The 22,199-nt window shown below is 42.4% G+C and overlaps 1 protein-coding gene across 1 annotated transcript; it reads left to right on the forward strand.

The window, feature by feature from the left end:
- The first annotated feature begins 5,733 nt into the window (after nucleotides 1-5,733).
- On the forward strand, nucleotides 5,734-17,007 carry LOC110534098 (mycophenolic acid acyl-glucuronide esterase, mitochondrial). The gene is made up of 5 exons (XM_021618768.2): nucleotides 5,734-5,944; nucleotides 14,052-14,238; nucleotides 14,424-14,535; nucleotides 14,867-15,004; nucleotides 15,322-17,007. The coding sequence occupies exons 1-5, from the start codon at nucleotides 5,863-5,865 to the stop codon at nucleotides 15,661-15,663; spliced, it is 861 nt and encodes a 286-aa protein (XP_021474443.2). The 5' UTR covers nucleotides 5,734-5,862; the 3' UTR covers nucleotides 15,664-17,007.
- Nucleotides 17,008-22,199: the final 5,192 nt, after the last annotated feature.

Below are 22,199 nucleotides of genomic sequence, written 5' to 3' on the forward strand. Positions count from 1 at the left end.
AAATGCAGTGTGGCTCAGTTGGTACAAAACATGTATCCACTCACTACTGTAAATTGCTCTGTATAAGAGTGTCTGTACCCCCTTTAAGTTACACATGGCCATGGACTGTGGCTATTTGACCATAATATAGGCCAATCAGAGTTTCTTATCATCAGAAAATGCATCCCATGACATGTTAACATGGAAATAGCTGTTCAATCAGCCCACTGTAGCAGCCAATGTGTGGTGTTCAATGTAGGCCTACATTCCATGAGACTTTTGAAAAAAACATGCAGGGCTTGACATGAACCTGTTTATCCACTTGTCCTTCAGACAAGGAGGTGACTGAACATGCTGTTGTGTTGTTTGATGCAAGAAACCATTATTATTCTCATACCATTATTACAGAGAATCAGACAAATTATGCTACCCTCTGCCTATTGGCTACTTGGCTTATTCAAGCCTATCTCAAAATACAAGACAACAACAAAAAAAACAGCTCTTTACCAGACTGGCTTTTCAAAGATGTCTAGAAATGTACAAGTTTTGTGCTCTTATAGGAAGCCATCACTCCCCTATTGCTGACTACAAGTTATCTATAACTGGGCTAACAACTCACTAACTAGCAAATTATATGATCAAAATGAGTACAGGTGGCTGGCTACATGCAGCTCTCCCTTTGATCTCAAAACAAGAGCATATACTCATAACCGCTCATGATGTAATCACAATCCAGTTCAAAGTAAATGGCACAGATCCGTATATGGTAATGGTTTGCATATAGGCCTACTGCAGCTCTGATTGTTTATGCCTCATCGGTCTGTGTAGAGTGCGGGCTGAGGAGTGCATGTCAATTCAATAGAATCCTACTCGGATGCGCTATGCCTACAACAAAATATCTTGCATAGTAAGTTTTGTTTCGGTATGTTGCATTGAAAGCTGCTAATATCGCGTGATTCAATCACAATTGCCATAGTAAAGGCAAACGTTGATAGTGTTGACAGGGAAAAGTGTAGAACAGCGGTGTACCAACCTTTTCTGAGTCAAGATCACTTTCTGAGTCAAAATGCAAGCACATTTGTTTAACACGACTTAAGAAACGTAAGCCTATGCAACATTGACCAATTAAAACAGTATTGTAGCTGAGGTTTGTGCAGTAAGCTATAGGTCCAATACATTATCACTGCATATTAGCTTCGCTTGAATTGCCTTGCCAATGCATTGTTGTTTGGGACATTTTTTAAAATTCGATTTAAAAAATTTAGGTAGGCTATATGATCACACCGGTAATTGATCCTTTGTTGAGCATTGTAAATAAAGAGATGTGCAGAAAGATTACCAGCCTCTGTGTCTGTAGATCCTTTCCCCTTAATGTTTTTTTGTCTTTCATGTCAGCCAGGCCCATCTTTTCAAAGAAACACCATTTATTTAAATCTCTAGTTGAGTAAAATAAGTATATCGTTTTGTACTGGTCACAAAATAATCCAGGAAATTGTGGTAAATAGTGCCACACTCAGGCAGAAAACGGAATGTTCTATTCTCAACTCAGCCCATCTTTTCAAAGAAAACAACATTCAATTATATCTCTATTTGAGCTAAATAAGTAGTTTTGTTGTGCTCACAAGAAAATCCTTACAATTCAGGTAAAGAGCGCCACAGTCAGGCAGAAAAATGTTCTATCATAAAGTGAAAACAATTAGTTTCCCTGGCTGATATGGCTGCTACTTAGAAATATACTGAACAAAAATATAAACAAAACATGCAACAATTTCAAAGAATTTTCTGAGTTACAGATCATGTAAGGAAATCAGTCAATTGAAATAAAATGATAAGGCCCTAATTTATGGATTTCACATGACTGGGCAGGGGTGCAGCCATGGATGGGCCTGGCTCCCAAGTGGGTGGGCCTGTGGGTGGGCCAGCCAATCAGAATATTTTTTTCCCCACAAAAGGGCTTTATTACAGACAGAAATACTCTTCCGCACGTGGTCTGCAGTTGTGAGGCCGGTTGGAAGTACTGCCAAATTCTCTAAAACGATGTTGCAGGCGGCTTACGCTAGAGAGACTAATATTCAATTCTCTGGCAACAACTCTGGACATTTTTGCAGTCAGCATGCCAATTGCATGCTCCCTCAAAACTTCAGACATCTGTGGCATTGTGTTGTGTGACAAAACTGCACATTTTTAGAGTGGCCTTTTATTGTCCCCAGCATAAGGTGACCCTATGTAACGAGCATGCTGTTTATTCAGCTTCTTGATATGCCACACCTGTCAGCTGGATGGATTATCTTGACAAAGGATAAAATGCTCACTAACAGGGATGTAAACAAACACGCATTTTTGTGTGCACGGAACGTTTCTTTGATCTTTTATTTCAGCTCATGAAACCAGCACATTACATGTTGCATTTATATTTTTGTTCTGTGTACTATAACAGTACATTAATAGATGACATTGACTGCTATAAACCTGTCTCCAATATAATCGAGAGTTTACACAGACCCACCGCAGACCTTTGACAAATAAATCTCTGTGTGAAAAGGTGTCCCATGGTCTGTTTTGTCAACAAACTCAATGTATTCCAAACACTGGTGGTGATCATGATCCCAATAAGTAGCCTAGTAAACGATGCCCCTTCTGGTATGTTCTATTGCAAACTGTCTGGGACTCGTTGTTGTTTCCCTGTCAACTACTCAAATATATTTGACTTATTAAGTCAAAGACAAAATTAACTGCAATACACTAGTCTCAAATATATTAGATTAACTAGGCCACACAGAACCACGGCAGACGCATTGTAAATTCTTCTTCTTTTTTTGGGATTGGGTTGGCAACCTCAACCTGCCTTTCTCTCACCTGACACCTCCAGTCTCTAGCCCCATGGGCACCCCCACAGCTAACACACATAACTTTCTCCACTAATACTACACATTCCTTTGTCCCATGCCCTCCTGCACACTTCTCACATCTAGGAGTCTCCCTACTACACACTGCTGCAACATGACCATAAGCTTGGGACTTAAAACACTGTAGTATTTTCGGAACCAAAGCTCTCACAGGATAACTGACATCCTAACTTGACCTTGTCAGGCAAAGACACTGCATCAAAACTCAGCAGGACAGACAATGTCTTCTCCGTTTCACCAGGCTTTCCACTGGATCTGCGTCGCACCAAATGGCAGGCATGACAGACACCAGGAATCTTCCATTTCAGCTGATCTTCCTCAACACTTAATGCCACCCTCCTTTCAGCGGCACCCTGGTCCGGAGAGCAAAGCAAGTCACAGTTCTTGTCCCGAGTCACTTGGGCGAGAGTGCCCGCTCCCTCTGAACAGAAGAAACAATAAATCATCACGAGTCCACTACTCTTTACTTTCACCGACTCGGCAGTCCTGAACTTCTTCTCCACCAAACCTGACACTACATATGGATCAGCCAGAATACAAGGATCCATTCTCTCAACAAATCTCACTCCCACTGGGCCGGAATCATCCTTGTCATCATCGGGATGAGGCTCGAACTCAGTGGTCCTCACTGCAGGTACTTAATCTTCACTCACTTCAGGTTCCATCTCTGAACTACTGGAACACATATCCCTCTTTTTGCACTTAACGCCAACCTTTCTCATCACATCGCTTCCCTCTACACTCAGTTCCTTCTCGGGCGATCATCACTGCACCTGCCACCGCATTTAATTCATCCTTACTCTCATCACATTCAATTTCCTTTTCCAGGGCTTCCAAAAGTTCTGTGCAATTTACTCATATGTTACATTTTCCTCCATTTTTCCATTTCTGCCACCTTCCAAGAGGACAACCGATTCCCCTCCACTCAGTTCACCCCATTGTAAATTAAGAGGCTTTTCATCATATTAAAACGTGTCCCAGTGCAACATGCCTAGCTCTGCCCACTGGGGCGTGGCTTACGGAACACTGTTTGAAATAAGCACTCCTAATGCAGTATTCCTACGGATCTCACCACAGCAGTATGGTCAGATATGGAACAGACTCAATTGTATACCACTAATATACAGACTCTCCACATTTCTTTACCCTACTTGAAATCGGTATAACGTCTGTGACAGCATGTGCAGCACCACTGAGGCGATCTCTATTTTAAAGTAGTACATTTTAAAGTAGTACATTAAAGCAGGTTATATCCATGATGAGTCCTCTGTTCTATCTCTACGACAACAGGCACAACCACATAAAGTTTTTTTTTTTTAAGTTGTCAAAATGCCATGTGCACCCACTTATAGCAGTGGATTCATAACAACCTAACCATTACAAAACTTCTATTAGATCAAATAAGCCTCAAGTAGCCTCAGGATTTGACCTCGTTTTTCCCCCGAAGTTCCCAGTTGTCTTAAAAGCAACATTAGGGCCCAGAGTTTTTTCCTGGTCAGCTCAAGTGGGCAGAATTTTTTTTTTCTTTCAGTATGCTAGCTAACTAGCTAGATTGGTTTGCCATTTTAAAGGCTCTAAGATATAGAGCAGCCCACATTTTGTGACCATGGAGAGGCCAGGGATAGCCAGACTAGTAAATTGGGCTAAGGAACAGAAGTTGGGTATTGGAGAAAGGCCCTCAGTGCGTGTTCTGCAAACAATACAGCGGATGAAGACATGCATGCACGTGGTGATTGGATAGATGTGGTTATGGACAGCGAGGAAGAAGAAGAGCCGAGTGCAGCGGGAAGATGTGTGTTCAGGGAGAATTGCACCAAGTACAAACCGTACCCTGCTGTCTTTGATGGCTCAGAAATTGAACCTGACGAGCATGAGGAGGAATTACCTGTGGTGGCAGGTGTGGTGAAGACCTCTGAGTAAGAGCCTCACCCCGATGGTCATGCAAAGGATAACCATGGACGAAGTGGATCCCTGCCTTTTGGCTGACCCATATGTAGTCTCAGGATGGGTAGAAAATAATTTGGGAACTGTTCAATCGGTGAAGGTAGCTCGATATGGACTTGTTAGGATTTGTCAGTTATCCCATGAGAACTTTTGTGCTGAACCCACTAAGGTGTTTCAGATGCCAAGCTTATGGTCATGTTGCAGCAGTGTGTAGGAGGGAGATTCTAAGATGTGAGAAGTGTGCAGGAGGGCATGGGATAAAGGAATGTGTAGTATCAGAGGAGAAACCTGTATGTGCCAATTCTGGGGGTGCCCATGTTGCTGCGGATCAGAAGTGCTCGTGCAAGAGAGACAGATTGAGGTTGCCAGGGTCAGAGCAGAACAGGTGTCATATGCTGCGAGGCAGTGAAGAGTAGGGGATAATGGGTCAAGGGTGAGTAGTAGACCTAAGCCAATACAGAGTGATATGAATTTCTGCTTCAGTAAAGTTAGCTTCTTAGCATTCATTGCCATGGTTATTAACTGTACCGCAGAAATGGAACGTAAATTACAGAAAATATATGTTGCCGTGGCAGCTGCAGAGAAGTACTTGGGTGTAATGAAGTTTTACTGCAGAAGAGTTACAAGGTGTGTTGAATTAAAGACTTCTGTCCATCCAGGCTGTTTGCCTGGTGTAGGGTCAGTTAGGGTCAAAATAGTGGAATGGGGTGGTGTTTATTTTTCTGATTTTTTATTTATTTTTTTAAATAGTGATCTATCGGTGTAGGGTTAGTTGGTGGTGCACATTTTTCTTTTCCCCCTTCCTTTTTATTTTTGTTTCACAAAATATAACGTGATCGATCACACACTCCCGCACAGTAGATGGCGGCATGCACAAACAAAATGTGCGAACTTCATGATACCAGTGAACAAGAAGAAGCAGCTAGCTAGCAAGATCACACAAACCCACGTTTTCCCTCCAGTGTAGGGTGTGGCAGGAGTCGAACTATTCAGTCGGAGTCTTGTCCTTCTCACCCCTCCGTCGCAGCACAGAATGGCGTTTCCACTAGCCAGGCATTTCAGCAGGATTTTCCAATTAACGTTACATGTCCAAAGAAAACCTGTTACGTTTTTCGGTGAGTAGCTAGCTACTATACAAGTTTGATTTATGTCGCAACTATTAACAGTCATTCACAAACAAGTTATACAGGTGTCAGGTGTCGCTAATGTTAACTTTACAACCAAAATACAGTGAACAAAGTAACAGCTAATTTAGCTACCTAAAGCAGAGATTCATTTTCTAATACCTCTGCCCAATGCTAGCTAACGTTAGCGGCTAGCAATCTAGTTAGCTAACTTTTGCTTACTGTAGCTAAATGCATAACGAAAAACATTGAGTTGTTACTGACAAGCTAACTAGAAAGATTTTCTAAATTAATCAATGTTTCTACAAAATCACTGCTTCAAAAACCCAAGTCGGTTAGTTATCTTCCTTCCCTAACTCCATTTCCTGTCATCCTTCCCCATCTTTTCTTATCTCCTTTCCTAGCTCCCTTCTAGATTCCTTTCCCCACTCCCTTTCCTCATTACCTAGTTTCCTTATCCTGCTGTCTTAGCTTCCTTTCCTTACCTCCTTCCCAATGATTAACAACATCCAGTAGAAAGGGAGCTAGGCAAGGAGTAGTGGCGGAAAAGCGAGCGAGGGGAAACGAATCTAGGAAAAGAGGATGAAGGAATAAAAGGGAGCTAGGAAATGTGGAAAAGGAGTGAGGAAAGGAATCTAGGAAAGAAAAGGAGTTCACGCATACAGTACCAGTCAAGTTTGGACACCTAGTCATTCAAGGGTTTTACTTTATTTTTTACTATTTTCTACATTGTAGAATAATAGTTCATAGTTGTGATGTCTTCACTAACACATGGAATCATGTAGTAACCAAAAAAGTGGTAAACAAATCAAAATATATTTTTTTAGGTTCTTCAAAGTAGCAGTTGCCTTGATAGCTTTGCACACTCGGCATTCTCTCAACCAGCTTCACCAGGAATGCTTTTCCAACATTCTTGAAGGAGTTCCCACATGCTGAGCACTTGTTGGCTCATTTTCTTTCAGTCTGCAGTCCAACTCGTCCCAAACCATCTCAATTGGGTTGAGGTCGGTTGATTGTGGAGGCTAGTGCAGCACTCCATCACACTCCTTCTGGGTCAAATAGCCCTTACACAGCCTGGAGGTGGGTTGGGTCATTGTCCTGTTGAGAAACAAATGATAGTCCCGCTATGCCCAAACCAGATGGGATGGCGTATCACTGCAGAATGCTGTGGTAGCCATGCTGGTTAAGTGTACCTTGAATTCTAAATAAATCAGACAGTGTAACCAACAAAGCACCATCACACCACCTCCACCATGCTTCACGGTGGGAACTACACATGCAGAGAATCTGTTCATGTACTCTGCGTCTCACAAAGACACACCAGTTGGAACCAAAAATCTAATTTGGATACATCAGCCCAAAGGACAGATTTTCCCTGGCTAATGTCCGTTGCTTGTGTTTCTTGGCCCAAGCAAGTCTCCTTCTTATTGGTGTCCCTGAGAAGTGGTTTCTTTGCAGCAATTCAACCATGAAGACCTGATTCATGCAGTCTCCTCTGAATAGTTGATGTTGATGTGTCTGTTAATTGAACTCGGAAGCATTTATTTGGGCTATCTTCTGTATACCAGCCCTGCCTCGTCACAACACAATTGATTGGCTCAAATTAATTGAGAAGGAAATAATTTGTTGAATTTAACTTTTAACAAGGCATACCTGTTCATTGAAATGCATTCCAGGTGACTGATGTCATGAAGTTGGTTGAGAGAATGCCAAGTGTGCAAAGCTGTCATCAATGCAAAGGGTGGCTACTTTGAAGAATCTCAAATAACATTTATTTTGATTTAACACTGGTTACTACATGATTCCATATGTGCTATTTCATAGTTTTGATGTCTTCACTATTATTCTACAATGTAGAAAATGGTAACAATAATGAAAAACACTTGCATGAGTAGGTGTTCAAACTTTTGACTGGTACTGTATGTGGTAGGAATTAACCACGGCCAGCAGAGGAAAAGAAAATGAGTGAAGTAAAAGAGGAATCTAGTAGGGATTTGCATCGTGCCCTTTCAATATGATTCGACACATCTAGATGAGATATGATACAAGAACAATACGTTTTAGTTAAACGATTCGGTTTGATTAGAGAACGAATGCTATTTGATGCACTAACATTTTCAGTAACAAGTTAATTGTCCAATCTAAGTTAATATCTGCTTCTGATGGAGCTCATGAGCTGGGCCTTTGAGCTGGATCTGTCTGAGCTGATGTCAAAAATCAAATCAAATTTTATTTGTCACATGCACCGAATACAACCTTACCATGAAATGCTTACAAGCCCATAACCAACAATGCAGTTAAGTAAAATAAGAGTTAAGAAAATATTTACTAAATAAACACAATAAAATAACAATAACGAGGCTATATACAAGGGGCACCGGTACTGAGTCGATGTGCAGGGCTACAGGTTAGTCGAGGTAATATGTACAGGTAGGTGGGGGTAAAGTGACTGCATAAATAATAGTGTGTAGCAGGAGCGTCTTTTTTGTTGTCGATGCACGTAGTCCGGGTTAGCCATTTGATTAACTGTTCAGCAGTCTTATGGCTTAGAGGTAGAAGCTGTTAAGGAGCCTTTTGAACCTAGACTTGGCACTCTGGTACCACTTGTCGTGTGGTAACAGAGAGAACAGTCTATGACTAGGGTGGCTGGAGCCTTTAACAATTTGTAGGGCCTTCCTCTGACACCGCCTGGTATAGAGGTCTTGGATGGCAGGAAGCTTGGCCCCAGTGATGTACCCTCCTGTAATGCTTTGGATGCCGAGCAGTTGCCATACCAGGCGATGATGCAACCAGTTGGGATGCTCTCAATGGTGGAGCTGTAGAACTTTTGAGGATCTGAGGACACATGCCAAATCTTTTCAGTCTCCTGCGGGGGAATGGGTGTTGTCGTGCCCTCTTCATGACTTGACTGTCTTGGTGTGTTTGAATCATGATAGTTTGTTGATGTGGACACCAAGGAACTTGAAGCTCTCAACATGCTCCACTACAGCCCCATCGATGTGAATAGGGGCGTGCTCGGCCATCCTTTTCATGTAGTCCACAATCATCTCCTTTGTCTTGATCACATTGAGGGGGAGGTTGACCACACTGCCAGATCTGACCTTCTCCCTATAGGCTGTCTCATCGTTGTCGGTGATCAGGCCTACCACCGTTGTGTCGTCTGCAAACTTAATGATGGTGTTGAAGTCGTGTTGGCCACGCAGTGGTGGATAAGCAGGGAGTACAGGAGGGACTAAGCATACACCCCTAAGGGGCCCCCGTGTTGAGGATCAATGTGGCGGATGTGTTGTTTCCTAGCCTCACCTCCTTAGGGCGTCCTGTCAGGAAGTCCAGGATCAAGTTTCAAAGAGAAGTGTTCAGTACCAGGATCCTTAGCTTAGTGATGAGTTTGGAGGGCACTATGGTGTTGAACGCTGAGCTCAAGTCACTGAACAGTATTCTCACTTAAATGTTCCTTTTGTCCATGTGGGAAAGGGCAGTGTGGAGTACAATTGAGATTGTCATCTGTTGGGGTGGTATGCATGTTTGAGTGTGACTAGAGTGTCTGGGATGATTGTGATGTTGTGAGCCATGACCAGCTTTTCAAGGCATTTCATGGCTACAGATGTGAATGCTATGGGGCGATAGTCATTTAGATCGGTTACCGTGGCTTTCTTCGACACAGCGACTATGGTAGTCTGCTTGAAACATATAGGTATTACAGACTGGGTCAGGCAGATGTTGAAAATGTCAGTGAAGACACTTGCCAGCTGGTCAGTGCATGCTCGGAGTATGCATCCTGGTAATCTGGCCTTGTGAATTTTGACCTGTTTAAAGGGCTTACTCTCATCGGCTATGGAGAACATGATCACACAGTTGTCCGGAACGGCTGGTGCTCTCATGCATGGTTCAGTGTTGCTAGCCTCGACGCGAACATAGACACTTAGCTTCTCTGGTAGGCTCGTGTCACTTGGCAGCCCGCGGCTGGGTTTTCCTTTATAATTCGTGATAGTTTGCAAGCCCTGCCACATCCGACGAGCATCAGAGCCGGTGTAGTAGGATTCCATCTTAGTGCCGTAATGATGCTTTGCCTGTTTGATGGTTCGGCGTGCGTAGCGGTATTTCTTGTCCGGGTTTGTGACCGGCTTCTTGAACGCGACAGCTCCAGCCTTTAGCTCAGTGCGGCTGTTGCCTGTAATCCATGGCTTTTGGGTGGGATATGTACGGTCACTTTGGGATGTTGACAAATGCTCTTATTAATGAAGCCAGTGAATGATGTGATATACTCCTTAATGCCACTGGATGAGTCCCGGAACATATTCCAGTCTCTGCTAAGGTTGTCACGATACTGGGATACCTGCTTTTCCATGGAAAAAAGGAAAACACGAAGCTGACTTTACTCTTTGGTCCTTTAAAAACCTATCTTGTGTAAATATATTGTGTTCTTGGAAAATAAATGTGATTCTGGGTCACACAAGGCTGCTTGTTTCCAACATTAGGACTGTTTTCCTCAAATGTTGTCCACTACATGTTTTGCTTCCTTGCCACGATACCTTGGAGTATCATAATACTGGTATTGTGACAACCCAACTTCTCTGCTAGCGAAACGAGCTTAGCAACGGCTTCATCGGACCACTTCCGTATTGAGCGCTTCAGATTTGCCAAATGGTGGGAGAGCTTTGTGTGTGGGGTAGGGTGTAAAGGTGGTCTAGAGTGTTGATTAAAATATTTTTTTACCTCTAGTTGCACAGGTGACGTGCTACCTTAAAATCACCGGCCACTAGGATCGCAGCCTCTGGATGAGCGTTTTCTTGTTCGCTTATAGCCCTATACAGCTCATTAAGTGTGGTCTTAGTGCCAGCCTTGGTTTGTGGTGATAAATGGACAGCTATGACAAATATAGATAAACTCTCTTGATAAATAGTATGGTTTACAGCTTATCATGAGGTATTCTAACTCGGGCATGCAGAACCTCGAGACTTCCTTAATATTAGAGATCGTGCACCAGCTGTTAAGACACACTTCCTCCCTTGAGCTTTCCCAACGCTGCCGTTCTGTCCTGCCGATGCATAGAAACACCAGCTAGAGTATTATCCATGTCCTTGTTTAGCTAAGTTTCAGAGTAATATAGAATATTAGTTCTTCAGGTCCCTTTTGATAGGACGGTCTTCATCGGCGATCCACCAGTTTGTTCTCCAGTGATTGTACATTCAGCAATACAACGGAGGCGTTTATTTTGCTCGCTGCCATAGTTTCATCAGCCAGCTGCATCCCACCCTGCAGCTAGCTAGTTAGTTACAAGTAGCTACCTAGCTATTGCAAGCCTGCAGCTAACTTGGCTAACTCGCCAGCAGCTATTCATCAGTTGTCAGTATTATGACAACTCATTACTCGGAAACTCTTTGTAGGAAAATGAGCTCCGAGTTTCCCACTTGGAAAATATCAGAATTGACCAATAGGAGGTTCTATGCAAAAAAATAAATAAATAAATAATTCAGTTTCAGAGTTGTTTTGAAAGCACCATTAGCTAGCTAGTCAGAACAGACCATGATTAGTCAAAGGTGTGACAAGACCAGTGTTCGAGACCACCCAAGACCGGGGGGAACATATGGATTTTATAGCCATTCAGTGGTGGAAATATGTATTCAGGGCAAATAGTCACCCTTCAAATTATCACTATCACTAGCCATGGTCTGTAAAGGATAGATACAGACCATGATAAACTTACAATTTGCCCCGGGCTTCTAGGGGAGCAAGGAAATTCTGAAGAGCGTGACAAGGTTTGAGGAAATGTTTCAACAAAAGTAAAGGACAGTAATGTAGGAAGCCCAGGTTTGAATAGGCTATAAGATATACATGTCATGAAATGAGTGTTGATCTCTGGCTTGGCAAAGCACTTTTTTATGCACTGACTGAACTGGGGCTGATAATTCAGATTTTTTTTACTCCACTGGGGCATCATTTAGAAACCTTGCATAACCACAAAGTATGCCCCAAAACATGCGTGTGCCAGTTATCATGCAGAAGTTGGCATTTATGAAACTCTTGATGTATCTTGACGTAAGAATGTGCTTCTCCTCCCGCAATCTTTAGACTATTCGTACGCACAGTTTCTAGTGGTTTAGGTATTGCATTTCAAGAATGCAAAAGTAGCCTAGGAGTAGACTTGGGCAAATAGGAATATACAGTATGATGACACGCTTAATCATTTAAAAAATAACAGGTAGCTAAATATAATACGAAGATGCATTCATTTGCCGTTAGTGAGAAGAGCAAAAATCTACGCCTATATATTTTCTTTGGATTCTAAAATAATTAGAAATAGTCACATGTTTAAAAATAAATTTCCATGATCATTGCAGAATAAATTCCTCACCTTTTCTGACTCATGGTGTTATACTTGTGAAATACACTGAACAAAAACATAAATGCAACATATAGTGTTGGTCCCATGTTTCATGAGCTGAAAGTATCCCAGAAATGTTCCATACGTACAAAAAGCGTATTTCTCAACAACAACAAAAATCACTAATTTGTTTACATTCCGGTTTGTGAGCTTTTCCTCTTTGCCAAGATAATCCATCCACCTGACAGGTGTGGCATATCAAGAATCTGATTAAACAGCATGATCATTCCACGGGTGACCCATTGTGCTGTGGACCATAAAAGGCCACTCTAAAATGTGCAGTTTTGTCACACAACACAATGCCACAGATGTCTCAAGTTGAGGGAGCATGGAATTGGCACGCTGACTGCAGGAATGCCCACCAGAGCTGTTGCCAGAGAATGTAGTGTTAATTTCTCACCAAAAGCCACCTCAATGTAATTTTAGAGAATTTGGTAGTACGACCATGTGTATGGCGTTGTGTGGGTGAGCGGTTTGCTGATGTCAACGTTGTGAACAGAGTGCCCAATGGTGGCGGTGGGGTTATGGAATGGGCAGGCATAAGCTACGGACAACAAACACAATTGCATTTTATCGATGGCAATTTGAATGGACAGGGATAGCTTGACAAGATCCTGAGGCCCATTGAGTCCCTTTTTCTTTTAATAAGTTCTGTTAATAAGTTAATAAGTTCTCCCCATCAGATGCATATCTGTGTTCCTAGTCATGTGAAATCCATAGATTAGGGCCTAATGAATTCATTTCAGTTGACTGATTTCCTCATATGGCCATGATGAGTTCATATTCACAAAGTAGCCATACAACGCATCTAATTTAATTGGGCCTATTAGATAAGCTATTATAATTTGTTTTTGTTTTATGCATCCGAAAAGGGGGCACGGTTTATAACACAGGCCAACGGTAGAATTAGACTAAGGTGAACATACAGTGGATCTTTTGCATTGATGTGTGTAGGCTACCGCTGCAGTTCATTTGCTCTGCTGGCCGTGGTCAATGTTTCAGAATTCCAGGGCACAGCAGTGTGTTTAGGTTAGGGGAAAAAGTCAATGTAAATCTGTTTACAGGTCCAAAACAATTAGCAATTGTTTTTGTGTTTCTGAAACAACAGTCAGATACAGCAAATGCCCCTGCAAAAAACATTCTGCCAATACCTCAAGATATTTGATAAAGTTCGCATTGCTACTTCCTTTAGATACTGTCTTGGCCTAATTCTAATACTTCCATGGTTTACAGCAAAGAAGAGTGTTATTGTCACCATAAAAGGTGAATGATGGGTGTTTTTCAGATGGAGTTAGAAGGCTTGTAAAATTGTGCTCGCATGAACATCAGGTCTGATTTTAACGGGAAACATGCATGTGTATATGGTTCATTAATCTCAATTTGTGTGCGCGCGAAGTCTTTTCAGAAATAGGGCGCACAGCTATTTACAACGGTTATAAATTAGGCCCCTGGTCTCGGGAAGAAATGGCGAGTCCTCACTGGATGAGTAAAAATGCATCCGAGACCCTCTGTGATCTCGAGACTGGACTACAACACTTGACAAGACTCATACAAATTGGAACCACAAACCAAACCATTGTAAAAGCACCACCATCTCCAAGTCACATGGGCATGGCTAGCTGTGTCATTGAGTGAAATCGTGTATTTCAAGATTGACCCAATGGTTTGGGGGAAATGTATGCAAAACGTTGTTGTAATGTTTCTGTTTTCCAGGAGTGAGACACAAGTCGTCTACAGTGCAGTATGCAGCACGCCCTGACCTGCCGAAGCTGGCTTATAGAAAAGTGAAGGGGAAGAGCCCAGGTGTAGTCTTCTTGCCAGGGTTTGCCTCTAACATGGGGGGGAAGAAAGCAGAAGCCCTTGAGGAGTTCTGCCAATCACTAGGCCACTCTTACCTAAGGTAAATGAGCTATAGCGTTTTCAGTCATGAAAAATAGAGCTGTCTGATCTCTCTACAATTATGCATGTCATTCTTTGAGTTGGTCAGGACTTGTTGCCATTGTGTTTATTTTTTTTTGTCTGCATTGTTCTCATTGAGTTCTAGGCTGCTCATATCATGATGATGTAGTCTTTGGTCTTTCCCAGGTTTGACTATACAGGCTGTGGGTCATCTGAAGGTGAGATGGTAGACGGCACTGTCGGCACCTGGAAGAGGGATGTTCTATATGTATTGGACGAGCTTGTGGAGGGGCCACAAGTAAGGCGCTCCCCTCTGTTTCTATGATGAGATGAATTGTGGTCAGCCAGTGTAATACAAAGTATTATTACCTGAAATAGACCTGCATAGACTCATGTATAATAGTGGGATGGTAGTTTATGTAAAACTGTTACAGATTGCAGTGTGAATTGACCACTGAGTTAGTAATAAACCTAGCCCTGATGGCCATGTGGAGGATATTAGGTTATTATACCTCTACTTGTCCTGCAGAAGCCTTTGGTTCCTCCATGCATGCATTATTTACACTAGGGATATCCATGCTATCATTAGAGGGTAATTTCTGATCTAGATAATTATTCTGGTGTTGCAGATTCTGGTTGGCTCCAGTATGGGCGGCTGGCTGATGTGCCTGGCAGCCATAGCTCGTCCAGAAAGAACTGCGGCCATGGTTGGCATCTCTACAGCAGCTGACCACTTTGTAACGGTCTTCAATACACTTCCTATTGAGGTGAGTCAGCGTTCAGAGTCAGTCATCTTGAGTTGTCAATAACCTTAAAGCTCTACAGACCACTATTCCCCTCATGACTGACACTTGATTAAATGGATCATAACAAACCGAAGGAGGGTTCAAAAGAAAGGGAACAGAAAATCCTTCATTCTGAAATGCATGCAGTTAGTCTTGAAATTGCAAGAACAAAATTCAGATTGCATTATAATTAAAACATCTTTCCTGAGAACTTTTTAAAATGGTTGCCATCTTAGATAATGTCTCCACCTCCAGAATCTAATTCAAGCATTTTGTCTAAATGCCACCTGTCATTCTAGGTGAGGAAGGAGATTGAAGAGAAGGGGCAGTGGGTGGTTCCTACCAAACACAACGAGGAGGGCTCCATCACGTTCACCACAGAGTTCCTGAAGGAGGCAGAGCAGCACTGCGTTCTGCAGAGCCCCATTCCAGTGACCTGCCCGGTGAGGCTCATCCATGGGATGAAGGACCAGGATGTGCCCTGGCACATCTCCATGCAGCTAGCCGAGCGTGTGCTGAGCAACGACGTTGACGTCATCTTGCGCAAGCATGGCCAGCACCGCATGGCAGAAAAGGAGGACATCAAGCTCATAGTCTACACTATCGATGACCTAATAGACAAGCTGACCACTTTGGTTTGATTGGCCAAAACTGGACCATGCTATGGGTGACACCTACCACCCCGATCCCAACTTTCCTGCACTAGGACTGCTGTTCCTGATGCGTTACAAAATCGAGGTGCTACTTTACAAAATACATACTGTGAAGAAAATTAGCTCTTACACTTTCTCCTGGCTCTCTCCATAGCTTTTGTTAGGATTTTTATTTACTGGTGCCATGCCACTTTGTTCACACTTCTCCCGAACTTATTGGGATTTCGGTGAAGTTTTATTTTATTCTCACAATGTGGTTTGATAGTGATTTCGTTAATGAGTAGGGCTCACTCCTATTACAATAGCACATCAGGTACAGGTGTGTTATGTCCACCTGTGAGCAAACATTTATTTTCCTCCACTGTCAATTTTACTCCCAACAAATACAAGTGTAATGGGCAGTTGTGCCTTTATGTATGCATGTGCACTTAAAGACCAGTAGGGGGCAGCAAATGTCACTAGTATTTTAGGCACCTCGCTATGTAACATGTCTCCAGCAGAATAGATTTCTAGGGGGGGGGGGGGGGGGGGTTTGTCTGTGAAGAGATCAGTTGGAAAAATTACTTCAACTGTACTGTGACTATCATGCTGATTTCCATGCACTGCTCGTTTCCCATGCTGTCCGTATTTGTGCTTTTGGTTCCATTGCTGAAAGAACATGTCTATTTTCGTATTGATTTGTCCGTGCCATTTGACTTTGCACACAAGGTCAGAACAGCATATTGACTGCATGACAACTCGTGTATGAAGAACTTTATGTAGATTCAACTTATGTTACTTTCAATGTTGGCTCAGTTCATATGGGTTTTGTTGCTAGTGGGTCCTATTCCAAAATGACACAGATCTCAAAGAAACGATTGAACAGTAGCATCATGAGATGTTAGCCTGGTTTGAGTGACTGGCACAAAAGCACGTTTTTGGGGAGTTAAGTGAAAAACATTGGCGTGTAGGGAACAGCCCATGTTTAGATTTTCCTGTTTAGTATAGTAAACATTCCGTTTTGCTGGTTAAAGCCAGGTTTTTCTGGTTGGTTTCCAACATCTCACAACCTAGATCCTAAATGTTTAATCTTGTGAACTAAGTTTATTTATGCCATGTTCCATATCACAGTTAAATGTTTATAGGTGATAACACTATGTGGCAGAATTGATGGGCTAGTTCACCGAAACACTGGTCATATCTGTTTATTGATGATAACAAGCAATACCATCTGACGCTTATGCCAATAAATAAAGTAACAAAATGTATGGATCTGGCTTTTTCCAGATAGGTCTAACACGTTGGTTTGTTAATCTCATACTTATCTGAAAGGTTTAATTTTAGTTTATTTTTTTAAATTAGCCATAAATTTGCCATTTCAAGTGAATCTAATTTCTTAACATATACACTGAGTATACCAAACATTAGGAACACCTTCCTTATATTTAGTTGCACCCACCCTCCCCTTTTGCCCTCAGAACAGTTTAAATGTGTCGGGGCATGGACTCTACAAGGTGTCTCAAGCTTTCTGCAGATATGCTAGCCTCCATTGTTGACTCCAATGCTTCCCACAGTTGTCAAGTTAGCTGGATGTCCTTTGGGTGGTGGACCGTTCTTGATGCACACAAACGTGAAAAACCCTGCAGCGTTGGAGTTCTTGACACAAACCGGTGCCCCTGGCACCTACTACCGTACCCCATTCAAAGGCACTTAAATATTTTGTCTTGCCCATTTACACCCTCAATGGCACAAAGTGTATTTGGAAAGTATTCAGACCCCTTGACTTTTTCCACATATTGTTACGTTACAGCCTTATTCCTAGACTAATTTAAATAGACATCTCAGCAATCTACACACAATACCCCATAATGACAAAGTGCTTTGTTGTGTGTGCAAATGTGTGTGTATATAAACTATACCTTAAGTATTTAGACCCTTTCCTTTTTCCATTGGTTGTCCTTGAGGTTTCTAGAACTTGATTGGACATGATTTGGAAAGGAGCACACCTGTCTAAATAAGGTCCCACAGTTGACAGTTCATGTCAGTAAAAACCAAGCCATGAGGTCAAAGGAATTGTCCGTAGAGCTCCGAGACAGGATTGTGTCGAGGCACAGATCTGGGGAAGTGTACCAAAAAAAATGTGCAGCAATTGAAGGTCCCCAAGAACACAGTGGCCTCCATTCTTTAAATGGAAGAAGTTTAGAACCACCAAGACTTCCTAGAGCTGGTCGCCCAGCCAAACTAAGCAATCGGGGGCCTTGGTCAGGGAGGTGACCAAGAACCCGATGGTCACTTTGACAGAGTTCCTCTGTGAAGATGGGAGAACCTTCCAGAAGGACAACAACCCTAAGCACACAGCCAAGACAACGCAGGAGTGGCTTCGGGACATGTCTCTGAATGTCTCTCTGGAGAGACCTGAAAATGGCTGTGCAGCAATGCTCCCCATCCAACCTGACTGAGTTTGAGAGGATCTGAAGAGAAGAATGGGAAAAACTCCCCAAATACAGGTGTGCTAAACTTAGTCATACTCAAGCAGATTCAAGGCTGTAATCGCTGCCAAAGGTGCCTATACAAAGTACTGACTATTGGGTCTGAATACTTACTGTACCTGTCAAGTTTGTACAAACCTACTCATTCCACTATTTTCTACATTGTAGAATAATAGTGACATCAACTATAACATATATAGAATCATGTAGTAACCAAAAAAGTGTTAAATCAAAATATATTTTATTTTTGAGATTCTTCAAAGTAGCCACCATTTGCCTCTTGACAGCTTTGCACACTCTTGGCATTCTCTCAACCAGTAGTCACCTGGAATGCATTTCAATTACCAGGTGTGCCTTGTTAAGTTAATTTGTAGAATTTCTTTCCTCAATGTGTTTGAGTCAATCAGTTGTGTTTTGACAAGGTAGGGGTGTTATACAGAAGATAGCCCTATTTGGTAAAATACCAAGTCCATATTATAGCAAGAACAGCTCAAATAAGCAAAGAGAAACGACAGTCCATTCATTACTTTTTAGACATGGTCAGTCAATCCGGAACATTTGAAGAACTATGAACATTTCTTCAAGTGCTATGATGAAACTGGCTCTCATGAGGATCGCCACAGGAAAGGAAGACCCAGAGTTACTTCTGCTGCAGAGGATACGTTCATTAGAGTTACCAGCCTCAGAAATTGCAGCCCAAATAAATGCTTCATAGAGTTCCAAGTAACAGACACATCTCAACATCAACTGTTCAGAGACTGTGTGAATCAGGCCTTCATTGTCGAATTGCTGCAAAGAAAACCACTACTAAAGGACACCAAGAAACATGAGCAATGGACATTAGACCGGTGGAAATCTGTCCTTTGGTCTGATGAGTCCAAATGTAATATTTTTGGTTCCAACCGCTGTGTCTTTGTGAGACGCAGAGTTGGTGAATGGATGATCTAAAAAATGTGTGATTCCCACTGTGAAGCATGGAGGTGGTGTGGGGGTGCTTTTGCTGGTGACTGATTTCTTTAGAATTCAAGGCACACTTAACCAGCATGGCTACCAGCATATGTGGGAACTCCTTCAAGACTTGGAAAGGAAAACCATTCCAGGTGAAGCTGGTTAAGAGAATGCCAAGAGTGTGCAAAGCTGTCAACAAGGCAAAGGGTGGCTATTTTGAAAAATCTAAAATATATACAGTGCCTTGCGAAATTATTCGGCCCCCTTGAACTTTGCGAGCTTTTGCCACATTTCAGGCTTCAAACATAAAGATATAAAACTGTATTTTTTTGTGAAGAATCAACAACAAGTGGGACACAATCATGAAGTGGAACGACATTTATTGGATATTTCCAAAATAAATAACAAATCAAAAACTGAAAAATTGGGCGTGCAAAATTATTCAGCCCCCTTAAGTTAATACTTTGTAGCACCACCTTTTGCTGAGATTACAGCTGTAAGTCGCTTGGGGTATGTCTCTATCAGTTTTGCACATCGAGAGACTGACATTTTTTCCCATTCCTCCTTGCAAAACAGCTCGAGCTCAGTGAGGTTGGATGGAGAGCATTTGTGAACAGCAGTTTTCAGTTCTTTCCACAGATTCTCGATTGGATTCAGGTCTGGACTTTGACTTGGCCATTCTAACACCTGGATATGTTTATTTTTGAACCATTCCATTGTAGATTTTGCTTTATGTTTTGGATCATTGTCTTGTTGGAAGACAAATCTCCGTCCCAGTCTCAGGTCTTTTGCAGACTCCATCAGGTTTTCTTCCAGAATGGTCCTGTATTTGGCTCCATCCATCTTCCCATCAATTTTAACCATCTTCCCTGTCCCTGCTGAAGAAAAGCAGGCCCAAACCATGATGCTGCCACCACCATGTTTGACAGTGGGGATGGTGTGTTCAGCTGTGTTGCTTTTACGCCAAACATAACGTTTTGCATTGTTGCCAAAAAGTTCAATTTTGGTTTCATCTGACCAGAGCACCTTCTTCCACATGTTTGGTGTGTCTCCCAGGTGGCTTGTGGCAAACTTTAAACAACACTTTTTTATGGATATCTTTAAGAAATGGCTTTCTTCTTGCCACTCTTCCATAAAGGCCAGATTTGTGCTATATATGACTGATTGTTGTCCTATGGACAGAGTCTCCCACCTCAGCTGTAGATCTCTGCAGTTCATCCAGAGTGATCATGGGCCTCTTGGCTGCATCTCTGATCAGTCTTCTCCTTGTATGAGCTGAAAGTTTAGAGGGACGGCCAGGTCTTGGTAGATTTGCAGTGGTCTGATACAGCTTCCATTTCAATATTATCGCTTGCACAGTGCTCCTTGGGATGTTTCAAGCTTGGGAAATCTTTTTGTATCCAAATCCAGCTTTAAACTTCTTCACAACAGTATCTCGAACCTGCCTGGTGTGTTCCTTGTTCTTCATGATGCTCTCTGCGCTTTTAACGGACCTCTGAGACTATCACAGTGCAGGTGCATTTATACGGAGACTTGATTACACACAGGTGGATTGTATTTATCATCATTAGTCATTTAGGTCAACATTGGATCATTCAGAGATCCTCACTGAACTTCTGGAGAGAGTTTGCTGCACTGAAAGTAAAGGGGCTGAATAATTTTGCATGCCCAATTTTTCAGTTTTTGATTTGTTAAAAAAGTTTGAAATATCCAATAAATGTCGTTCCACTTCATGATTGGGTCCCACTTGTTGTTGATTCTTCACAAAAATATACAGTTTTATATCTTTATGTTTGAAGCCTGAAATGTGGCAAAAGGTCGCAAAGTTCAAGGGGGCCGAATACTTTCGCAAGGCACTGTATATATATATATTTTTAACACATTTGGTTACTACATGATTCCATGTGTTGATGTCTTCAGTATTATTATACAATGTAGAAAATAGTACAAATATAGAAAAACCCTTGAATGAGTAGGTGTCAACTTTTGACTGGTACTCTATGTAAGTGTCATTTCAGTTTATTTTATATTAGCAAACATTTCTAAACAGTTTTTGCTCTGTCATTATGAGGTATTGTGTGTAGAATGAAGAGGGGAATAAAACAAATCAGTTTTAGAATAAGGCTGTAACCTAAACAAAATGACCACGACTCCATTTTGTAGCTCCCAGCCTATAGACAGAGACTAAAACAGGAAGCCTCCACGCTCAGATCTGTTCAACGCTGGTCCGACCAATCTGATTCCATGCTTCAAGTTTGCTTCAATCACATGTATTGGGATATGTTCCGCATTGCATCCAACAACAACATTGACGAATACGCTGATTCGGTGAGCGAGTTCATTAGCAAGTGCATCGGCGATGTCGTACCCACAGCAACTATTAAAACATTCCCAAACCAGAAACCGTGGATTGGTGGCAGCATTCGCTGCTTTTAACCAGGGCAAGGTGACCGGAAACATGACCGAATACAAACAGTGTAGCCATTCCCTCCGCAGGGCAATCAATCAAGCTAAGCGTCAGTATAGAGGCAAAGTAGAGTCGCAATTCAACGGCTCAGACACAAGAGGTATGTGGCAGGGTCTACAGTCAATCATGGATTACAAAAAGAAAACCAGCCCTGTCGCGGACCAGGATGTCTTGATCCCAGACAGACTAAATAACTTCTTTGCTCGCTTTGAGGACAATACAGTGCCACTGACACTGCCCGCTACCAAAACCTGCGGACTCTCCTTCACTGCAACCGACATGAGTAAAACATTTAAACGTGTAAACCCTCACAAGGCTGCAGGCCCAGACGGCATCCACAGCCGCGTCCTCAGAGCATGCGCAGACCAGCTGGCGGGTGTGTTTACGGACATATTCAATCCATCCTTATCCCAGTCAGCTGTCCCAACATGCTTCAAGGGGGCCACCATTGTTCCTGTTCCCAAGAAAGCTAAGGTAACTGAGCTAAACGAATACCGCCCCGTAGCACTCACTTCCGTCATCATGAAGTGCTTTGAGAGACTAGTCAAGGACCATATCACCTCCAGCCTACCTGACACCCTAGACCCACTCCAATTTTCTTACCACCCCAATAGTTCCACAGACGACGCAATCGCAACCAC

This window comes from Oncorhynchus mykiss, chromosome 10 (assembly GCF_013265735.2).
Source record: "Oncorhynchus mykiss isolate Arlee chromosome 10, USDA_OmykA_1.1, whole genome shotgun sequence".
Taxonomy (NCBI): Eukaryota; Metazoa; Chordata; class Actinopteri; order Salmoniformes; family Salmonidae; genus Oncorhynchus; species Oncorhynchus mykiss.

Excerpts from the sequence above, each read along its gene's own strand:
- LOC110534098 (XM_021618768.2), top strand. The coding sequence starts at position 5,863 with ATGGCGTTTCCACTAGCCAGGCATTTCAGCAGGATTTTCCAATTAACG. Across the intron at positions 5,945-14,051 it reads AAAACCTGTTACGTTTTTCG|GAGTGAGACACAAGTCGTCT; the intron begins GTGAGTAGCTAG and ends TCTGTTTTCCAG. Across the intron at positions 14,239-14,423 it reads CTAGGCCACTCTTACCTAAG|GTTTGACTATACAGGCTGTG; the intron begins GTAAATGAGCTA and ends GGTCTTTCCCAG.